This window comes from Falco biarmicus, chromosome 4 (assembly GCF_023638135.1).
Source record: "Falco biarmicus isolate bFalBia1 chromosome 4, bFalBia1.pri, whole genome shotgun sequence".
Taxonomy (NCBI): Eukaryota; Metazoa; Chordata; class Aves; order Falconiformes; family Falconidae; genus Falco; species Falco biarmicus.
In genome coordinates this window covers 53,840,948-53,863,722 of record NC_079291.1, presented here as the reverse complement: position 1 = coordinate 53,863,722, position 22,775 = coordinate 53,840,948, and the positions used below count along the sequence as shown (strand labels likewise).

Here is a 22,775-nt window from a genome sequence, read left to right as displayed (position 1 = left end):
CTTCACAGCCCCCCACTGGACCCTCTCTGGTAGTTCCCTGTCTCTCTTGAACTGGGCATGCCGTTGCATGCCTTCACAAAGTGACATCCTGTGCTGCCAAAGCAAAATAGGTAAGAGATCATGCTCTGCCACAATAAGCAAGAAGAGAAGAGTATGTTAAACCATCTGAATGATAATTTTGGGTTTGGAACCCATCCTGGATCATCTTCTTTAGGGACTTCTGTGGATCTGTTCTCTGAGAGCACCAAAGAGAAGTTGCCCTAGTCCATCCTTCCAGCTGCCAGGCAATTGCCAAAGTTCAGTAGTGACAGTAACCTGTTCACTAAAGACAGGAAACCCAGGAATTGATGGCTTTTTAACACACTGTAATAGGCTGTGGAGGAGAGCACTTCTGCCATGTAGCTGTTTTGTTCATTACTGCTAGAGAGAACGAAATGAGAAATCAATTTGGCTCTTTTAAAAATTAATACAGTCTGCAGGAGCGAGCTGGGGAGGAGCTCTGTACCTTGGCTTTAGCAGCCCCTCCGTGCCCAGCTGCTCTGCAGTGCTGGGTTGCTGGTGGGGCACGTGTGCTGCTGTTAGACTGAGAAAGTCATCCTTCCACGTGTACAGCAACTTCTGAATTTAGAGGGAGAAATGTACTGGAGAAAGTCCTGTTTGTGAAAAATATTGCACCCTAGAAAAGTGTAGTAATGTTGTAATGGTCAGATGGGTGTGTGTGGGGTGTTTGTGTTTTTATTGAGTAGTTCAATGTCTTGAGGATGTCAGGTTTTTCATATGTGCCTAACACTATATTTAGGAGCCTCCATAGGTAACCTGATTTCTCCAAAACCTGCTCAGTCCAGACAGTCCCCTGTCTGTCACTGAGTCAAATGTCCTCTTGAGGTACCAAAATATGGCCTTAGCTATTGAACATCTAAATATCCACATGCAGTAAAAATGACCTCAGACTTTCAATGTGGTGGCTTTGTATTTTATGTCTCTGCATCTTGCCAGGTTGAGTGAAGAGTCTGGCCCAGGGACAGGGCTGGTGGCATGAAGGACACCTGGGAGAGGTGAGATGAAAGGGAACATGTGATGTGGAGGACATTGGCAGCATGATGCTGCACAGGGAGGACAGGCTGCAGAGTCGCTTGGGGAAGCCCAGGCAAGCGGGGAGGATCTTGGAGGTGTACAAGGAGGAGCAGGAGCTGGAGTTGTGCAAAGTGTGAAAATGAGCCTGGAAGTCAGTCCTGTGATGTTGCCTGAGAAATGGCTCAATGGCCTAAGATTAAGAGCTGGAAAACACATTCAATTCCTAAGGTAATATCAGAGGGAATGATTAGCAAATCAAAGACAGCTGGAAGAGGCAGGAGATGTCCTTGGACTTCACTTCGTGTCTGGGTTCTACTAACACCTACTCCCTATAACTGCCTAATTCTGTTCCCACTGACTTTTTAAAACAAAGCAGAAAAAACAGGCTTCCCCCCGACAGGCAGCATGATGGTCACGCTCTCACATGTTGCACCAGCAATCTGGGTTCCTACACTTTCTATAGCCATTAGCAGAAACAGATTCCCCATTTCCCTTTCAAGCCTGGCTCCACTAAAATTACTGCTTTTCTCTCCAAGTAACTCAGCAGGGAGGCTGGTGGTGCCTCCTGTGGGGATGGGGTCTGCTAGTGAGGAGCAGCTTTGGGGAATAATTTGAGGTAACAGGTGTGTGAAAGCTGGGACCGCTTGGGCTCCTCTGTGTGTTACATTTGTTTGCAGATTTGTGGTGAAACCCCATGGGAATTAGGTAGATGCTGCCTCCTTTGCTCCTCCCCGCCGTCATGCTTTGTCACACCAAGGTGTGTTTCTGTGCTCTGTATTGCTGGCAGCGAAGGCAAAGCTGCTAAATTCAGTGCTGGGTCCATTTACCCTGCCAGCCAGGCAGATGTACTGCGGCTGCACCCAGTTCACAGGGGGGAGACTTTTGATTAAAGAAAAAAAAAGGGGAGAACAGCAGGAATGGAGACAGGAAGGAAACAGCACACTGCCACGGGGATCGCTGCATCTGTGGGGGACTTTTGAAGATGCGGCTCACATCTGCAGCGTTTCTGCTGATGGAAGAAAAGGAACACACATGGCAGTTCTGCCTACGTGCTTAACAGTTTGAATCCAGTTAGAAAAGGATTGGGTTTTTGTTGGGGTTTTTTTTTCATCTGTTTCAAAGCGGTTTGAAATCAAAACCTGCTGTTCTCAGAGCCAACAGAAAAGCACTGGTTTTAGCAGGGTTTAACTGGGAGAGGGATTAGGTGTTCCCTCAGTGGGTGCTAGCTATAAGCCCAGATGAACAACTAGAGGTACAGCCTGACACCGGTAGATGCGCTTCCCCAGCTGACACCTGGGAAGCAGGTAAGGGTGAGCTCCCAGCTGTCCCCAGGCCCTGGGGAAGGGGGGAACTGCTGCAAAAAAACCTACCTTCGATAATCCTTTAAAAGGGTGGTTGTAACTGGAGCCTGGCTGGTTGAATTTGTACTAAAATAAAGCTAGGTTTTTTTTCCTTTGACTCTTCAGATGAGTACAACACAGGAAAGAGGAGGGAGAGGAACAAGGAAAGCCATACTCCTGGGTGATGGAGCAAGCAGAGGGTGACAGTCTTCTCCTTTGCCCAGGAGGCTGGCAGTGTCTTATCATGATCAAGGTTGCTTTGGGAGGGAGTAAGAAATATGTTTCTTCTAGATCCAGCACTGCTAAGGAAATCTGGGCAGGTAGGTAGGGACTCAGTTTTGAACTGCAGGTAAGGAAGATCAAGAATGAGGGGCTGCATGAACTCGCTGAAGGATTTCCTAACAGTCAGGCTGGTGGAAGGGTAGAAAAGTTTTGGAAAAGGAGCACCTGGGAGATGAGAACCTAGGAAAAAACAGAGGGAGGAAATGACGTGTGTAATCACAAGATATGCTGGGCAAGAAACACATTCAAAGGAGGATTGTAAAGGGATGATGGAGAAAGGAGAGGCACTTCAGGGTGTTTGGGCCTCTTAAGCAGCTGGTCCCAGTCACTGGATACTGCTGGTACCTTCAACAGTGATGGCCAGAAAGGTTTATGTCTTTTGACACAGTCCGTCTTTAGGTGCCCTCTATTCTGCAAGAGGCAACTTCCTTACGTTTTCCTTTTCTTGTTTGGTTGTTTGGGTTTTTTTTAACTTTAAACTGAAGTACTTTTCCATTTTTCACACTGCCCTGTCCAACTCTGCTTCCTTCTTGAAGGTTTTTCACTTGGTGCAAAGCACATTTTCCTAATTCAGTAGCTTTTCCTGAGCTTGCTGCACTGCTCTTGGACTGCTTACCAAGGATTAATTAAAGCAGTATGTGTTCTTCTACTTGTTCCTTTTAATGAACATTAAATAAATATATGCTGAGATACCATAATTTCATAATTTGGAGTTGGGAAATGCTGTATTTCTGGTGATTAAACTTTATATCAGATATTTATAACTGAAAATTTAGCAGGCAAAGATTTACTTATCTAAGAAAAAAAGTCCCTGGTGAGCCTGGATCTCCTGACTGTATTAAGCTGTTGAACACATAAGAAGCAGTACTTTTTTTTTTCCTTACAAGAAGTAGCACCAGACTTATATAATTCATTAAAAGACATTTAGAATTAGATAATTATCACTGATCAAGGGAATATAATTATACTTTAAAATGTAGATATACAAATCTCACATCAGTGAGTATTCAATTAAGAACTGAAGAGACCAAAGGTTTGCCCAGCCCCGGATCCTGTTTCCACCAGAGGTGAGTTGTATGTGCACAAGGACTGGAGGGCAGGGACACACTTTTTAGCTCAGGGAATTACCAGATCCTCTTGTAGTTTTTCTGTTTAGTAACCCCAAATGTTTTGCTCTTTGAAGTCACTTGCCAAGTGCCCTCCAGAGCCTTTTGCATCCACCACATCCTTCAGCAACCTGTTTCACTGGCCTAAGACCTGTTGCGTGAGTAACTGCTTCCTTCTGCTTACTTAGGAGCTTGCTCCTCTTTGCTTTGCTTGATGAGCCTTAGATTAGTACCTTGGACCATCCTTGCCATTTCTTGACTGTTTTGCATCTCTAATATATTGGTTTAGAGAGGATGGGATGGGAACTACAGGCAAGGATTACACAGGAGTATCAGGGTTGGCTTCTCAAATGTGCTCAAATGATTTGAGATTCATGGCACTTTAAGGCAAGTGCATGCATGTAATATAATTTGTTTGACCCCAAGGAAAAGCCAGAAGATTTTGCACTTTGTTAGAATTAAAATCTATAGGTCCCAGTACCAAGTTATACCACACTGAGTGATCACGATGCCATAAAATCATGTAATGTAGGTCCCCAGCAGGACTTCCACAGCTTTATGTGGAACCAGCGCTGGGTCTATACCCATACTCCTGAGTTTTAAAACTGATTACTTTGCTGACATCTCTTTCCATTGCCTGTAATGAGAAATAATCTCTGACAGAAAATAAGGTGATCCTGTAAGTGATCACGAGACAGAAGTGGCTGTGCATGCTGAGAAACAATCCCTGATGATCAGAGTCTAACACCTCTAAAAGCCACTTCTAGTCCCATGCTTAGCAGGGAAAGAACTCAAGGTAAGAAAGCCAGTATGAAGAGATGAAAGAAGGAAAACAAAACACAAGGACAAGAAGAGTGGGGAACAACTCCCTAGGACATTGGATTGATGGGGAGAAGGAGCTGAACAGGTAACCAGGTTTGTGTATGGCTGGGCAGGGAGTTTGCCTTCACAACACTGCCAGCTGCCTATGATGCCAAATGTTAATTTTGCTACTTGTCTTAAAGTTCCAGCTTCTGGGGACAGGTGACATACAACAATACTTAGTCTGAATAAAAAAGAGAATGAAATAAATTTTAAATTTTTTAGCAGTCAAAGACATTATTAAAATTATATCTAAATGGCCATTCAGAAGCTAAACATAGCTGGAAGGTAAATGAAAATCTAGTATTTGATTTCCTTAGAAAATCTATTTTTAAAATGTCAGGTTCCTTTGAAGACTTATACCTGATTTCTCAATGTTTAAGATTAACCAGATTTTGTGAATTATTATAAATCAGCTTCAAAGCATTTTCACTTTCCAGAGAAGGCAGATTACAGTGGTGTGGATGGAAAAAAAGTAAACAAAGTCTAGTAAAAAGGCAGGGGAAAAATTCGAGACTCAAGCCAAGAAGAGAAAAAACATTTCAGCTCAGAAACAATTTCCCCATAAAGGGCAAAATTTTTGATTTACTGGGATAAATTATGGATACTTTGGCATGCAGTGGGTGAAAAATCAGCTGTACATTGAAGGGGTGGTATATCCAGCAGTTCAAAGAGACTTTGGGCTCGTTACAGTTACGTTCAGTGTGGTCACTTATGCAGAGTAAAGTCAGTCCAGGTGCTGCCTGGAGGTGTTGGCCGTGCCATGCATGTGCTGTGGTAACACCTGAATACCATGTTACCTTCAGGTACCCTCAGCTACAAAGAACCAGCAAGACATGGACATACATATAAAATCCACCAATTCTGCCTGGACAAAGCATCCAGAATTTTTTCCAGGCATCTAATTTATTATCACCCTAATAAACACTTATTCTCGGCTCGACAGTCAATTTTCCTGTTTCCTAGTGGAGAAGAGCCCACTGCCAAGCCCTGCTCCTGCAGCTGGTGCTGGTTGCTCACCTGCTGGCAGCAGCAGCAGAGAGCGGAGCTGGCGAGGGCTGAGCTGGCCCATCCGCGCCGTGACGGGGTTCATGTACATATGCGTGTACGTATGTGAAGCTGTTATCACTGCTGTTTGTTACTGCTTAGGCTGATGGACTGACTCATTTCACAACACATACTTCTTGGAAGGCTTGTGCGTAAGCCAGGACTCTTATTCATAATTTGGAGGTATCTTTTAGTTCCTTATTCTCCTTCCCAGTGGGAGTGCGGGCTGTGATTAGTGGCATAAAAATTGCCTTAAAACATTTTTTTTAAAATATCACCAAAAGTCTATGTGTACATATACGTATTTGTTCCATGTGTTCCGTATTTTCCTTCTTCCAGTTTTTAATTTCAGGGGCAGCATTTGTAGAGAGTTTACTATTAACTTTTCCTTTGAAGCATTTAGTTGATGCCAAACTTGGTAGCATGCATAAAACAACATTAAAACATGCCTTAAAACAGATTAACCTGTAATGTTTAGTCTTTTTTCTTTTTCTATTTTTAATGCTTCACAAAGGAAGATATTTTTATAAGCAGAATTATATACCAATAATTCTAAAAGTCCTGATTTTTTTTCCTAATGGGCACAGAATGGCTAATTTGGCTAAATTATCAAGCCAGGATAGTATGAGTATGAAAAACAGGAAAGGATTTGTTAGAATTCCACGTTTTATATTTGCTTTCCTTCTCTTGGGGCAGAAAACTAAGAACAGATAATAATTTCTCCTTTGTAATCAACTTTTTTAGGGGAAACAATATTGCACAATACTCAGGAGATAACAATACTGAAAATAACATGGTTTTATCCAGTTTGAGGCACATTATCACCTTGATCACTACAGTGAGTTTGGGTTGCTCCATCCTAAAAAAATTGATTGTAGTGTGAATAGGCATGGTCCAGAGAAGGATGAAGACCATGACAGAGGAATGGAAATGCGTAATAAAAAATTGCCCTGAGTAACAAAGAAATTATGTAAGGATAGAAAATAAAGAAAAATAGGAAGAAGTCAAGTCCTTTTCATTGAATAAGGGCATTCTTTGGTTTTAATGCCATCTGCTGAAAACTATTGAGAAGATATTTTTGGACAAAAGGTTGGGGTTGACAAGGATACAGGAAAGGACCAGGCATTCATTTGATGTAGCCACTTTTCATCTGTTGCACTTAAACCAGGTGTTGGTATCAGCCCTTCTGCTTCAGCACCTGCCTTGGCATGTCAGCCCTCCCAGCAGCAACCCCCCATTTATGCAAGGCAGTAAATGATGCAGGTTGTTGGTTCATTGGTGCAGAGGGGAGTAGGAAATAAATCAGAAATTCAGGAATCATTTTTGGGATTTGGTATGGGACTCCCTGCAGGAGCTGGCCCGGTTGCTGCAGGCAAACCAATTTGAGATGTTCAGGGAAAGCTACTTCACTGACACAAATTTTTTTCATTCACTCATCAGCTTAAAAATGATGGGATTGTATGTATAATTGCAAACTGCTCCTCCAGTAGCAGTTCTCTCGTAGCTGGGTGCAGGGTGTTTCTGTTCTCCCCCAGGTGCCATTCCTTGCCAGGTCCACTGCCCAGCACTGCATCCAATTATTTATTAATTCTTCTTTGCGAGTGTTTAATGTGTTTCCATCGGCTCTGTAATATGGTGCCCTCTTGTGACCAGTCCAAAACCGGTAATCGTGCACTGGTGGCCACAAGGTGTAGGATGTTGGATTTCATGACGTACCCAGCTTGATTTTCAAAAGTGTGAAGTCAGGGTGATGGCCATGACTCTGCCAGACTCCTTGCACCGTTAAACTTCAGTAGTCACACTTCTCCAAACACACTGGAAATGATAGAGTAGCGTAAAAGCAATCATGAAATATTACACACAAAAATGATTTAAAGTTTATCCAGAGCTGTATATTTGTGTATTTGTATATCCAGTGAGTTTGGATATTTGTATACGCAGTGAATTTGCCTGTTAATATACAAAGATCTCATTCAGTCTGTACCAAAATTTCATTATGCTGCCCATGATAATAAAAATGAAAAGGAAGAAAAAACCCAAACACTTCATATTTTCTTTCCATCATGGCCACTAAACGAGAGTAATTTGGTTGGGGGCAAAGAGCAGGAGGCAAGGAAATGCACAGAGGGATTAAGCAAGCAAGCTGTGGGGTCACATTTTAATGAAAATTTATTCATGGATTCCTTTTTTTTTTTTTTCTCCGTGTCAAATGGATTATTACATTAACATGTAACGTTTTGGGTTATGCACTCCCCTGTGCGAAGCCGAACTAAATGAGGCAGATAACCCCGGTGCATTAGGCAGAGAAGAGAGCGGTCACTGCACGGTGCTGCACTGGCCTGGGGGACAGCAAGGGAGCGCTTGGAGCAGGCAAGGTGGGGACGAGCAAGCAGGAATGACAGCCTGAGCTCTCAGAGGAGCTGAAAACCACTATGGCAGGATCCCTGGAGGTTTTTATACCCCCAGTACCCACACCGACCGCGTTGCAGAGCTGGGATAAGCTGATACGCGCAACCTGTTGTCCGCACTTTGTTTTGCTGTTCAGATCCATGGTGAGACCATGAAAAATATGTGGGGTGTGGATAAAGGCATTGGGGACCATTTCCTGGGAAACTAGTTGTTTGGGGTTAAATTGCTTTTGGCCTGTGCTGAATGCAGGAAGTTTCTGGCAGGGAATCAAAGGGATGAGTGTAATCTGGTATCTCCAGCTGTCTGGACTCGGGTAACCTAGGGGTCATCTGCACTTTTCCTGCTATAACGTTAGGGTTTGAAGAGCACATGGCATGAGCACAACTGAACTGGAAAAGGAGATGACAGAGAATTTTTGAGGAAGATTTCTGAGCTCTGGGATACACCAAAGTCAGCTCAGTGTGCTGCAAAGTCCCCATGCTGCTGTCAGTCATTACGGAGAGATAAACTGAGGGCAGCAAGCAATAAAATGTGTGGGTTTGCTGCTGTTGTTAGGATTCTATAGCAGTTTTGTAATCAGGATGATTTGGCCTGGATGGAGTCAAAATGGATTTACTCCAGAGGATTTCTCATTCATTTTTTCCCTAATTGTAGCATGTCTCTTCACACCACCACCACCACCCCCCACCCCCCCATGTGTTACAAAAGCAGGTAGAAGCAGAGAAGAGGAGTTATTTGAAGCTGAAAGGAGTTCTCTGTGTCTCACGTGGACTTCAGCTTTTCATGCCTAGGCCACTAAGCCGTGATCTGAGCCTACAGAGTTCCCAGACTGGGGCTCTTTGAAGCGGAGTTCAGTCTCACAAATGAGAGGCAGCAGCGGAATTGTACCCGGTTTCAAATTTGGGACTGAAATTTCAAAGGTGTGCTCCTCCTGGATTTCAGGCTTGGTGCTGAGGTCTTCTCTCAATGAGATTGAATTAGCTTTTTTTTTTGTTGAGTTTGGATCTTGAAAGATTTGGGATTAGACAAAAAAGAGGAACAAACTGGCATTAGTGATTTTTATAGTTTTAAGTTTTCCCAGGACAGCCTTCTTCAAGCTTTTGTCAAGTTTATTTACAACCTTGCTAGCGATGCACATGGATATGGGAATTTTTCTGAGCTATAATTGTGTTTTATTTTACTGGTACTACTGTAAAGGCACTATATTGGTGCACCAAGTGCAACTGTATTGAGATGATGAGCAATTAAAACCACTTCTTGCATAACAAAGCACATTCTATCATGTTGCACTTACTTAATATACCAGTGCAATATGTTATACAGCATTTAGCTAAATTATGGTAAATCACCTATTTAAAGAAGTTTTCCTTTCAGCCTCTCATGTGAAAAAAAAAAATAGGCTGGAAACAGTAAAAGGGTAATGACCCATAATGCCAGAAAGATAAAAATGGGATTTCAGTCGTCTCCTGGAATTAAAGGCTGTAGCAATGTTGTTAAAGGCAAGCTGTTCCCTGTCCCCTGTTGCTTCCTTGCATCAGCATCATGAAGTATAACCGACTCTTCCTTATTTCTGCACTGCAGAGTAGCAAGACTGAAGAAAAAGGAGTTGCTGGTGGGGGCAGGTGTGTTGAAGGCAAAAGGCAGGGTGGTGGCAGGGGGCTGTGATGAGATACAGGTGTCAAGGTCTACAGGGACCATCCCTAAGGACCAGCTCTCACTGTGGGTGGGATGAAGCTACAGGTATGGAAATGGGGTTTCTTTGCTGTTCACCGCTCATGATCCTTGCTGCCATCTCCCTCGTTATCCCAGAGCCAGCTTACTGCAGCACCAGGGGACAGGGGATGGGAAGCCTTCCCTGCATTTTCTCTCTGGGAAGCAGCTCGGTATCAAAGCAAGCTTGGCTTCGGCTTTGGGGAGGGAATTTCAGATTCAGTTGTTTTATGGGTACATGCTACAAATATCAAATAGATGAACTGCAGGACTTGAAAGAACAACAAATCATAGTATTAAATGCATCATCACAATGGTCACCTTTTCCACCTCAATTTGGGATTGCATCTGTCTGGACACCTGAACAGGCTTCCATCAGGGGCTGATTGTGCTTTTATTTTGCTTTATGTTCTATGTGGTTAAGTCCTAAAGCAGTTAGTGACCATGCATGGTCCTTGCATTTGTTGAATATTTATTCCCTGTGCTTTTCTGAGGCGTAAACCACACCTCCCCCAGGGAGTGCAGGGCCACTCTCCTCCAGGACTCCAGTTAGGCAGATACTGTCCTAAATGAGTCAATAATCCTGCAGGCTTACTAAATAAGATCGTTTCCCCTGCCATGAAAGCACAGTAAAATAAGTATTTCCCCAAGCCTGTGTTCATCCTTCTCCCTGTTCATATCATGTTCCACCTTCTCCCTCGTTTGGTGCTTTTTGTTAATGTTTGCTGGGGTTTTTTTCTGTCAGTTTTTATTTCCTCTGTGAATTTCCCGTGTGCTGTCGTTTTCCTCTCTGCTTCCATTGTTTCCCAAAACCTCAGGCTCTCTCTCTCTCACAAGCAGTCTCTGAAGACAGTAGGCTCATGCTTCTGCTGCATCTGGCAGGATTAAGGGATTTTTTAAGATCTTGACCCCACACACCGCAGCCTGTTAACCTCAGCTTATCCTCTTCCCTCCCCTGTGTCACTCAGAAAGTGCATCATTTTTTTTTACAGGAAATCCCAAGTCCCCCCCAGTTTCCTTGCCATGGGAGATGCTCCCAAGCTGTGTGGATGGCTGTACCCACACAGGCGCCTGGTGCCTCGCCTGTGCTGACAGGCTGCTCTCTCCCCTCGGGGCTGTGGGTGGGTGGGCTGGCTTGCGGGTGGGAATGCCGGTAGTCACAGCAGGGAATGCTCCCTGCTGCCCACCCCACAGCTTGCCCGGGTACCCGCTTCAGTCGTGATGCTGTTCCCACGGAGACACACTATATTTCAGTGTAAACTGGCAGCCTCCCCCAGTCCTGCAAATGTGGGTAATCACTTATAAGCCAGTTTGATTTGGTTGTTTTAGTGGTTTTTTTTTCCCTGTGTGCCACAGGTCAGCTGTGGATAGTCCAGGTTTGCTCTCTCCAGCCAGCCCCCCCTCTTTGCCCCCGGTGTGTGCGTGCTGGGGGTGAGGGCTGTGGCATGCCAAGGGGCATACCCCTTCTGTTCCCCACCTCTGGTCTCCAGCCCCTGTGCTGGGGCTCACCTGGCAATCCAGAAGACTTGCTGGGATGCTAAACAAGCAGAAGATTTTTTTAATTTTAATTCCACTTCCTCATCTTCATATGTTTTTCCAAATGAATATGGCTATAGTCCATGCCATTGCCAGCCTGAAAATACCAATTCCGTCTGAAAAAATATCTGTCCTACTGTTGCAAACATTCTGCCCATTATCTTGTTAGATGTTAAGTGCTAACCAGTTGTGTGTGATCGATACCCACCTGGAAGGATGCCAAGAAACCCTTTGCTGTTTCAGGCATTGCTGTTGTGTCAGCCAAGGGGGGCTCAGCCTGGCTTCGTGCTGAGTTATGCCCTGCACCGCGGTGGGCAGTGCTGCAGGGCTGGTGGAAGGCTTGTCCTTCAGATGGAAGATAAAATTCTAAAGACCTGACTGCTTTCCATCGTTAAAAACCTCACAACACCTTTTGTTTTTTTCGGAAGAGAGAGGGTGATAGCATCAGGCTCTTGACTTGTTTCCAGCTGCAGTAATCAGTTTCATTGGGTTGGACAAGGGGGTTGCGAAGCTCAGAGGAATCTTCCAGGGGTTCTGACCCCACTGTAAAGCCCAGCAGATGCAAACAGCCTGCCAGCTGCCATAGGTCATGCCTGAGGTCAGGTCGAGCAAGGGCCTTGCTACAGCAGCAGGGATGAGAAATAACAGGAAAGTGCCAGTCCCCTCTTGGTGGCCCGGTGACGTTCGCTGCGCCAGCGCAGAGCTCCATCCCAGCAGCACGTGGCCTGCCGCAACGTGACCTCGGTCCCTGCACAGCAATGTGGGCTGAGTCCCGCAGGACGTGCTGCCGCCTGCTCCCTTGACATGGCATCATTTGTTTGTCAGGCTTGTTGTTCATGCTGGTATCTGGAGGTTTACTTATCTGAAATGGTTCAGAACAACTTCAGGACTTAAATTCCCTTTATTCACCAATCTTCCTTAATCTTAGGGATTGAGAACAATAATTCCCTTGACACTGCCTTTCATCAGACTAAGACTCATTCAATTATCTTCCGCGTCTGTTGATCTGAAACTACAGGACTTGGGAAGTTGCTTTTTCCTCTAAATCTGTGGCTCTAAATGATGGGAGCTGTCCTAACAGTCCTGATACTGCCTTCTGCCTTTTGCCGAGTCCTGCTGCTGACTTGCTGCATGTGAATAATTTTTTTTCCCCTCTGTTTTTCATTTGTCAGTTGCTAAACTGATAGAAAATTACAGTTTCATCAAAAATATTTTTTAGAGCTGGATTTAAATTCTGATTCCTTCTCATATTTTATCACATAGTTCTGCTTTCTGCTCTCCGTAATGTCTGACAAATAATGAAAATTCTCCTCGAAAGCATGCTGGTCCTGCTGTTACCTTACTAACCAGTCTCTCATCTCTGATAGCGTGTAGTTACTTAGTCTCATCAGAGGAGCTGTACAGCCATAGATTTGTGAGCCTTGACATTAATGCAAATCTGTGTTCCTGTAGCAGGATGCAATTCCTTCCATTCTTTGCGCCGCCAGCACTCAAACTTACTCCTAGAAGTAAAATTGTCCCAGACATTCTTGGCCACTGTGATGAGTTGCTTAGCCTGGTGCCTGGTCTGACACACTGCAATGTAAAAAGAAGTGGGTTTGGCACAGGCAAGTGCTCCTCTAGCCCAGTGCTGGATCTCTCACCACGGCAATAGCTGATGCTATGTTAGACTTAAGCCTGGCCCCTTTTAGTGGTTCATAATGAGGCAGCCCTGCATTAGGGATGATCGATAGTATATCCTAGCTTTTTTCTTTAATATCTGACAGTTTATCAATTGCCCATGAGTTTTTGTACTCCCTTGTTTTACATCATGGCAAATCATCTGTGCTGTCTTGCTCTCTTAGTGATGTCCAACGTTTTGTTGGCTGTTTAGGATGCCTCTGCCTATCGAGCTGATAATTCAAGGTCCCCAAATGATACCAGTGACAGCTTCATGATCTTTCTCCTGAGTTACAACTGCCAGTTGCAGGTTCAGCAGCACAGCAGCACAGGTGGGCGAGTTTCCAGAGAACCCTGTGCCTTTCCTGATGGTCAAACCTTGGAAAGGGTTGGCCAGGTAGCATGCCTGAAAATGCAAAACCTGCACTGGAGCCACAGGGCATAATGAATTGTACTTTTAAGAAAAATCCCATGTTTTTGTCTTGTTTCATCCTAAACAAGAGGCCAGCGGGCAGAGCTGCCAGGCTAAGCAAACCCGTGTGTGTGCTGTTCCTGCTGAGGACTCAGCGACTGCAAAGGGCACGAGCTCCCTGTCACTAGATCTGTTCTCTCTGCACGTGTATTTCCTGACTGAATTTAAAAGAAAGATGTGTACAAAGAAGCTGGGAAACTCTGACACTGCAAATATATCATTGGTGTTGGGTTTTCTGCTTTCACTCGTTCTGCTTAGCAGGTTTTTAAAAATTTCTGCCAAGGCTGCCCCATTCCTCTGTGCTGACTCTCTGCAGCACCAAGGCTGCTCTGCTATTTCTAGGTATCACTGCTTTTTGTAATCAGTCACTTTGTGAGCTTGACTACATATCTGTGTCTACACTCACAGACACGTAATATATCCTACCAACCAGACATCTTCCTGGAAGTTGAAAGAGGGGGAGGAGTTGGCAAAGTGAACTCTGCTGTTAAGAAATGGAGTACATGGCTTTATGCCTGAAAGTTACAATTTTCAGCATCATTTACACTGAACACCAGCCCCAAAGAAAGGCAGGTATGAAAAATAAGATGCAGTGATGACCTTTATCAGCTGTGGTGACAACTATAAATCAGGCTGCAAATTCTCATCAGCTCACTGAATGGAATTCATTACAGGCAGAGGCTGCTGCATTGCTTTTTGTCTTTGATTGAGGTATGTCCCATTTAAATAAATGCTCTTGCACTGGAACAAATCACACATTTCAAAACAAAGTCCAGGAATATTATTCATTAATTGTTTTGAGGTCCAAGATAATACAACTTACAGACCAGCTAAACCTCATGGTGTTTTGCTTGGAGTATAATGCAGAACAATTTGTTCTTCTCTTAAGCAGACCAATTTTCTGTTCATTAATTCAAATGCTGTGTTGATGGCTTGTATTGAATATAATAGCAAGATTTACAGCCCTAACAAATCAGTGCTGCTTCATTTATTCTTCCTTATTCATACCAGAAGTACATGCAGCAGATTAGCACCTGATTTTAAAATTGTTGCACTTTAACAAATAATGAGAAAGTCTTTCATCTCCTACTTCCAACTACGGAGCAACTTTTATGTAATCATCTTGAAGTTTCACAGTTTATTAAAATGTTATGTTTTTCTGGAACACAGGGAGCAATAAAAGTTTAGTAGCAATTTCATTACGGGCACTAATGTAACTTCCATCAGTTCGTGCAATGTTCAGGAAACAGCTACCAAGTATTAACAGCCCCACAGACTCATTAGATTAATAAGCTACTTTACCTGGGTACTGAACTTTGAGCTGAGTTTCACTGCTAGGTTGGGGTTTTTTTCCCCGTAATTAGGATATATCCTGAGAGGCTTACAATTATCCAAATGCTTTGCCGGCCATATTTAAAATGTGATTTTTCTGCCTAGAACTTAGTATGTAATTGGAAAACATTCTGTGTTGTTGTCATAGGGTGATTATTAAAGCAGCAATCTTTTTCAAAATGTCTTGTAGTCAGGTAATATTCAGTCTCTCAGTTGAGTTATTCTTGCTATTTCTGGAATGAAAAAAAAATTTGGACGGCATACTTTCCCCATATAACAAATGATGCCTCAGCCCTAGTGGCCTAAGAATATAAAGGCAAGGTATGTAGAAAGCATTAATACCTTTTATTATATCAGTCCCTAAATTGTCAGTAAAAAATACTTTTTTAGGGATTTGGCCACAGAAGCTGGAAGTTAAAGCTGTAAATAAGTCGATGCTGGATCAGACCCCAGAGGTTGTCTCTTCCGGTGTATGGCCTGGGACAAGAGCAAATACCTAGGGAAGATTTTTAGAAAGTAGGTGAATTTCTCAAGATGATAATTTGGGATATGCTAGTAGTCCCTTGCAATTGAAGGTTCAAGGGCTTTCTGAAAAGTGCCTCCCCTCAAGACCCACAATCTTTGATGGATTTTTCTTCCATTTTTCTAGTTCTTGCTTGGAGCCACATGCAGTCCTGGCACCTGCTCTCCTCTGGGACCATGACTTCCACAGCTTGTTTACCTTCTGCGGGAAGGAATAATCCCTTTTATTTGTGCTGAACCTGTCACTGGCTGGTGTCACTTAGTAACTCCCCATACTTATTTTTGAAAAGCAGGGAATGAGCATTCATTATTTATCTTCACGCTGCTTATGACTTTTTTGACTTCTGTCCTCGTTCTGTTCAATCAGTTCTTTCCCACCCAGGGTTAAGAATCTTCATTTGTTCTGTTATAAATTGTATGAAGCAATATTGTAAAGTCCTGAGTATAATAAGGCATACTTAGGAAAGTGCCATGCCCTTGGACAACACTCCAGAACTATTGACAAAATTTTAATACTGTCAAACCCAAACAGGAGCTCTCTTCATTATTCTGGTCTCAAATGCAAGTCTTAATCTAATTCAGATCCTGCATATTTTATTCATCACTGAAGATGTTGATAACATTTATTCTGTAGTTAAAAGAAAGAGGTGCTTTGAGAATTTTTTTGCCTACAAGTGTAAAGGGCTGCTGCTGTGATTTGGACACTGAGAATCTTTCTAAGTCTCTAATATCTTGTCTGTTTGGAAAGGATCATCTGTTTTACAGCAACAGCTTGGCCTCACAGAATATGATTTGTCCCAATCTCAGAAAAGATTTTTTTCTTCCTACGCTTACATATAAAACTGTGATATGTGGGAGATGAGTGGTTTTGATAGTAATAAGTTGAGCATAGAAGCTTTCATCTACACTTCCAGAGCTTTTTACAAAGATGGTTAATGACTGTAATGAGGATTGTTGTCTCCAGCTTAGAAATAAAAGAAGACTGAGAAATAGGTAGGGAAAGAGTATGCTAGTTCCATACATCCAGGTTTTGAAAGAACTGGGTCTCTGTATCCAGTGTTGTCTTCAGGAGGTTACACCGAGCTGGGCAGTGTGTACCTGCTTGTGGTTACAATGAGTTGGGCCTATGTTTGAATAGATCCCATAGGACATAAACTCGTGGATAATGTTTAACCATTCATGTGTCCCTAACACTTGTGGAATGCATCATGGTAGCCACCCTGGGGTAGTCACAGTGGGGGCAGGCAATGAGGAATCATTTTCCTAACTGAAGCTGAAGGCAGGCATTTGGTAGGATCCATCAGTTCTCAATCTTAGTTTAGCCAGGTTGCAAAAAAGCAATAACCCTACTCCCGTGTCAAGAAAAGCTGTCAAATATTTTAATGGAAATGTGCTCGGGACTTAGGTTTTAGGTTTTATCTGTGGGGCAGTGCATGTAAGGACTGGTCAGACTCGAACTTCAGTTTATGACATCTGACAAGATGACAACCCTTTACTGCTGTAACATTTTTCATCCTGAACCTTTGACCCTTACTCATTTGGAGTTTTTTTCATGTGTCTACCCCAGCCTTTCTGTTAAGTAGGCTTTGAGCTTTGAGAGCTGGAGACTCTCTCCTGCCTGTGCAGAAGCTACCACCAGAGGGGATCCTTGTCCTTGTCCACATATCCGGAGTGCTGGAGTAGTCCCAAAGTGCCAGAGGGACAAGCCAATTTGTCTCGTTTCATGTGAAAATTGCAGTTCCTTTGTATGCATCTCCTTTCTGGTGTAGGTTTGCAGGACAAAGGGTGGAGCTGGAAGATCTGCACAATATTAGGTTCCAGAATCTGCTTTGTTAGAGGGTGATTTGCTTTTAACTTTCAGAGAATTTCCAGGCATCTGGCTAATTAAACTCCTACAGAAACTGAGGATCTTACAAACCTTTAAGGATAAGGAGTGGTGTTCGACCTGGAATTTTTTCCTACACTAACCATGAAGCAAGCTGCGTATGTACTATTCAAAACAGGTCCCCCTCTTGCATTCAGGTCTGCAAAAGTATGGCAGAATAAACACATGACAAGCGCTAACCATGTTGTTAATGACTAACCTGGAAGCCACTGTAACATCACAGCAATGGCTGCGTTAGAAAAAAAAGTATCTGTGTTCTTTAGAGGGAAGTTCCCAACAGTACTTTTGGTTCAAGTCCATAGTTAGGTTCAACACGAACAGACAATTTCAGATTTCCTTAATGTTCTTTTCTTTTTCCTCCTTGCAGATAATGAATTCATTTATAGGAACCAGAATGGCACAGTGATTCTGAGGAATGTTGAAACTAACAATTCAACAATATTAATAGAAAACAAAAAAATTGTAAGTATTTTCTATAACAAGTAGCAGAATTTCACAGTTTCTTGCAGTTGAATCAGTAAAGCAGAAAATTAGTTTGGTTTCAACTTCATGTATTGTCAAGGAGAAGCGATACACCAGTAATACTATGGGCTACACAATGACTGATAATGTGAAATTGAGCTCCAGCTTTTGTTATTGTTCTGCAAGCTCAGTTTCTTTCATGCTACAGGAATGTATCATATAGATATTTGAAACTAGTCTTGCATATCATATATAATTGAAAGATGCAGAATTCTCATCTTTGCATGCTTAATAGAAATGACAATTGATATAATTAACTGTCTTTTGGTAGCATTCTCCACATTCTGCCATGCAAATATTTATATTTTTAATTTGTGGATTTGCTGATTTTTCTTGCCTAATGGTCGAGATGTAATTTCAGTCTTGTTATGAATAGTGTTGATGAATGGAAGTGGAGTTGCATATGAGAGAAACCCTAAGAAATTATTGGGAAAAGAAGTTAGGAGGTGGCTATTAAAATAAATGAAAATAAATTCACTGCTGATACAGAGTATTATTTATAAATGATCTAAGTGTTTTGTAGCATTGTTTTTCATCACAGATGAAGCCAGCATTGCAGCAGAAGTTAGTAAATTAAATGTCAGAGCGTTTTCTATATTTCCAGCAAGAAATTAATTTCTGAAGTAAAATACACTTACGCGTATTTATGATGACATATGAATCATGTTGTCCTGCTAAAATTGTCACTTATGCAGGACCTGCTTAAAGTTTTGGTTAGCTTGAGGTAGTTTTGTTGTACTGTCTCATTGTGAAAAGCAGAGGATGGCTAACAAAGACTGATCTTAATGACCCAAGTTCTGCCAAAAACAGCTTTAGAAACTCAAAAGCTGAAAGTAAATCTACAAGAAAGCTATAAAACCACATTCCAGGTTGATTTTATTTTGCAATATGAGTATATGACTCAAAAAAAGCTCAAGTACAGTATTAATCCTTTTTTAATGAGACAAATAATTTATCACTGAATTATTATTGCAGAACCCAACCTTAAACTTCACATGCTGCCATTTAACCTTACACCTTTGCTACATCACATAAGCAGTCCTCTTTTATCAGAGTGGAACCCCTTTGTTCACACTGCTGTTAAGGCTAAAGGAATGGGCTGGCTTCCTTTAATGCCGAGGTCTGTTGAAGTCAATCTTCTTCCATTTGGCCTCTGTTTATTCCCCTGGTTTTAATTTTTTTCAATCTGTAAGAAAAGCACAGTGTTGCAAGATAATCCTACTTTTTCATGCCATGGCCTCCCTACTGCCTGTCCTACCCTTGCTCCTCTGCCCTCTCAGTAAATCAACCTGCAGAGCATCACCTCCACATCAATCCAGAAAGTCCCGATAGAAGAGCTGCTGTTACACCTTATCCAGGCACGCTGTCTTTGTCCTTTTCCTTCCCACCCCTGGGTCAAAGAAACTTTTGCTGCCTTGGCATGTTTTCCTTTCTCCGTGTTATTAATATAACAGTAAGTAAAATCTGTCTTCATGCTGACACTGCTGGCTCTCACACTCCCCAGCCTGACTCACACTGTCCATTACCTCGCCCGAAGGGGTAGATGCCACATCCTTTGAAACACTCAAGGTCAGGCTGGACAGGGCTCTGAGCAATCTGACTCTCATGGTCCACTCAGTGGACTCATGATGGTTCTTTAACTATGATCTCGAAGCGCAAAAATCGAGGCGACCATGCCAAGCGGTTATGCTTCAATCAAACAGCACAATTTTATTGTTTGCCCGTAAAGCGGCATGCAATAGGTAGAAAGACAGAAAGTGAATAAAAGGTAAAGTAAAAAGAAAAGGAAAGAGGATGATAGCTACCACCACGGGTCCAAGGTGTCCCTGTGGTCCCAGGTCCAGGCAGCGTCCTACCGGTCCTTCCGATCGTCGTGATCCTTGGTGGGGAATATCTCCAAAGTTCAGTTGCTAAGAAGGCATCTTTTTATGCCAAGCAACACACCTTGCTCCACCTCTGGTCCATGGACTGCTGCCAGTCTCTGCCCTCTCGAGCCAGGTTATCTTGCCCCAGAGGCGGGTAGCTTCAGACCAGGAGGCATGTTCTTTTTTGTTTTCTGGTTCGTTGTTATGACCACGGTTGCGATCCATCTTCTGGACAGCTGTTATGTGGCCTTATTCAATCCCAGGTGGCAGGGAGCGGCATAGTACTCCTCCTCGTACCGTGCAGTTCTCTTTCCCAGGGTCTTTGTGTCTTGGTGTCCATGAGGACCACATTCCATCTCCAGGTCTCTGTTGGCAATGTTGAGACAATATTGTTCTCTTTAGACCGACTCTTACACTGACTTACACTCAAGGTCAGGCTGGACGGGGCTCTGAGCAACCTGACCTAGTTGAAGATGTCCCTGCTCATTGCAGGGGCATTGGACTAGGTGGCCTCTAAAGGTCCCTTCCAACACAAACCGTATGATTCTGCACCAGTCCCCTCTGGCTGTGCGCCGGGTGCCCACGCAGCACCTCCAGCCTCACTGGCAGCGGGGAGGGCTCGTCCAGCGGGATGCTGTGTGTCTCCCTGCAGCCCAAATTCCCCCTTCCGTTCTGCTCCATGGGAATCTCTCAAGGACTCACATCTAATTCGTGAGGTGAGAGGGTGAGATTTAAAAAGCCGTGGGTGAGCGGTGTGTTAGTGGCACCTCTCTTTGACCTTGCCGCTGTGTGTGCCAGCAATGTATCATATCGAAACGTGCTGGAAAGGAGAAATGTCAGCACTATACAAACGAGCAGTGGAGCAGCGAAAAGGTATTTCCTGACAAGCCTTAAGATATTTTGGCATCTCTTCTTGTTAGGAAGACTTACAGCGCAGCTTTTTGCAGAACCCAGGTCAGGGTGCACCTGGAAAGCTGTATCACCACAGCATCCCAAAGACTTGTATAACTGGGTGAAATGGGATGGTTTTCCTCAGCGTTGTCTTAATTGGAAGAGGTAGTGGTGGCTCTTTATGCTAATTTGCTCCAGCAGCTATTTACTTGTTTTTATCACCTGCTCTTTGGCCAGTGACTGCAGGGACTGGGAGGGAATTATTAAACTGAGTTTTCTACTCAGAGCCTTCAGCTACCTGCTGCCCGCAGCCGCCCCACCAGCCACTGTGCAGTAAGTTCATAAGGAAAATCCTGATTTTTTGAGATAGCTGCCTGCTCTCAGTCTCAATGCAGTAATGCTTTCTCTAATGGGCGCATATAAGTGCCCACTTAACATTTCTGGGTTTTGAAAAGAGTTGTGTTGTATTATTTTTCAAGACACTTCGTCTGGCAGAATTCTTCATTGCTAGAAAGATGGTCATAACAATTAGTTGTAGAAGTCATTGGCTTGAAAACTGAAAAATATTTATTTCAATGTTTGATTTATTTTCTAGGTCTCCTTAAAGGCTATTCGATATGAAGTATCACCTGACCGGGAATATGCACTATTTGCTTTTAATGTTGAGCCAGTAAGTAAATAGATTTTATTTCAAAATGCACTGCTTCCCCCCACCCCCATCCCCACCCCCCAGTTCTATGCCGGTAAGATATTTAAAATTAATTGCTTCCTATGAAACAAAGAAAACCCCTCACTTAGGTATTCTGAGAGCGTGTCATACTGCCATCTAGTAGAGAAGGGAGGTAGAAAGTACACCGTAGAGGAAACACTGCCATTGCCAAGATTTTATGGTCTTTGCGAGGGGGATTGTAAGGACATGTCTTTGCTACAAGGATTTCTATTCCTCTTCTGTGATTTTTTTTTTTTTCATGGTGCCTTTTTCAGTCACACTATAAATTTCTTCCCCTGAACAAAAAGCAACTGTCAGTGTCTCCCACAACTGAAATAATACATTAATTATGGTGTCACTGTTCCCAGTGCTGCAGTTAGGGTTGAGCTATCACTTTCATTATAAATTCTTTTCTTCAGATGGTTAGGTATAAATCATTCGTAAGAAATCACTGTTGGGTTACTACTAAGTTTTAGATTATGGTGAATTTTCTACCAAACTTCAAAAAAGAAAAGTGTAATGAGTCATTTTTAAATGATGACTAAAGAATCAAACGCATGGGAAGCAGTTCTTCAACATGAATAATATTTATTTTCTTTTTAAATCCTACTGGTAGAAGACCTGAAATCATTGAAGGGTAGCTATGTTGTACTACTTGGATAAACTATAAGCCCTATATATTTTCTTTCCATAATCTAGAATTACATTGATTCCTCAAAATGAAAATAATTAATTCACTAGCAACTGTAATTCTTCTTCTGTAAAATAAATCAAGTTTCAGCTGCTAACCAGAGGAAATTTGTTGGTCCTTTAGGTGGTAGAGGTTGTGGCTCTGTTGCTCATCTGATTTCTCTGCTGTCATCTTTGGAGTTACTCCTGACTCACAGTACTATAAAAGTCAGTTGAACCATGCCTGGTGTTAGAAAAAGTTCAAATAAAACTGTATCAGAAACTTCAGGGATAATTCATAATGGCTGCTTCTTGGGAAATCATTGCTGGTGTGACTTCATTTACCCGAAGCATTTACCTAGGAGAGCTCTAGACAGAGATGCATGTGGAAGTGTGAAGTTAAATGTAAATATGGGGAAGACAGCCTCATGGCCACGGAGCAAGCAAAGCCTTTGCCTAAACCCCCTCCACCCCACCTTGTGTGCTAGGGATGTTTTATAAAATTCAATTATTTAATGGAGATTGGCCTTTGGCTGTGGCAGCCCTTTGCTGATACTGCTCAGATGCGATGTGCAAGCTGGAGGAGCCCCAAGGAGAGAGGCCTTCCTCAGTTCCTCTAAGAACGAGGAGGAAATGTCTATAACAACAAAAAGTATAATAACAAAAAAAAAAAAAATCATTCCTGAAAAGCAGCAGTAAGAAATTCACTTTTTATTCTCAACCTTATTTCACCAAAAGGACTGCACACTCCTAAGATCTGCAAGAAACCAAGTTGCAGCCTGGACTGTGTTCAGCCTGCAGAGGAATGCTTGATGTAGGCAGTGGAGGAGGAGGAGGAGGATGGGGATGGAAAGGGGTGGGCTGGACCTGCTTCTTCTGCATCC

The 22,775-nt window shown here is 43.0% G+C and overlaps 1 protein-coding gene across 4 annotated transcripts in view; it reads left to right on the top strand.

Annotated features, from left to right (window-relative positions):
* DPP6 (dipeptidyl peptidase like 6) overlaps positions 1-22,775 on the top strand; it is a 572,305-nt gene that overhangs the window by 403,994 nt on the left and 145,536 nt on the right. For all 4 annotated transcript variants that reach the window (XM_056336842.1, XM_056336840.1, XM_056336844.1 and 1 more), the window contains exons 4-5: positions 17,603-17,697; positions 21,109-21,183. In XM_056336842.1, coding sequence (XP_056192817.1) covers positions 17,603-17,697; positions 21,109-21,183 — 170 coding nt within the window. The remainder of the gene's footprint in view (positions 1-17,602; positions 17,698-21,108; positions 21,184-22,775) is intronic.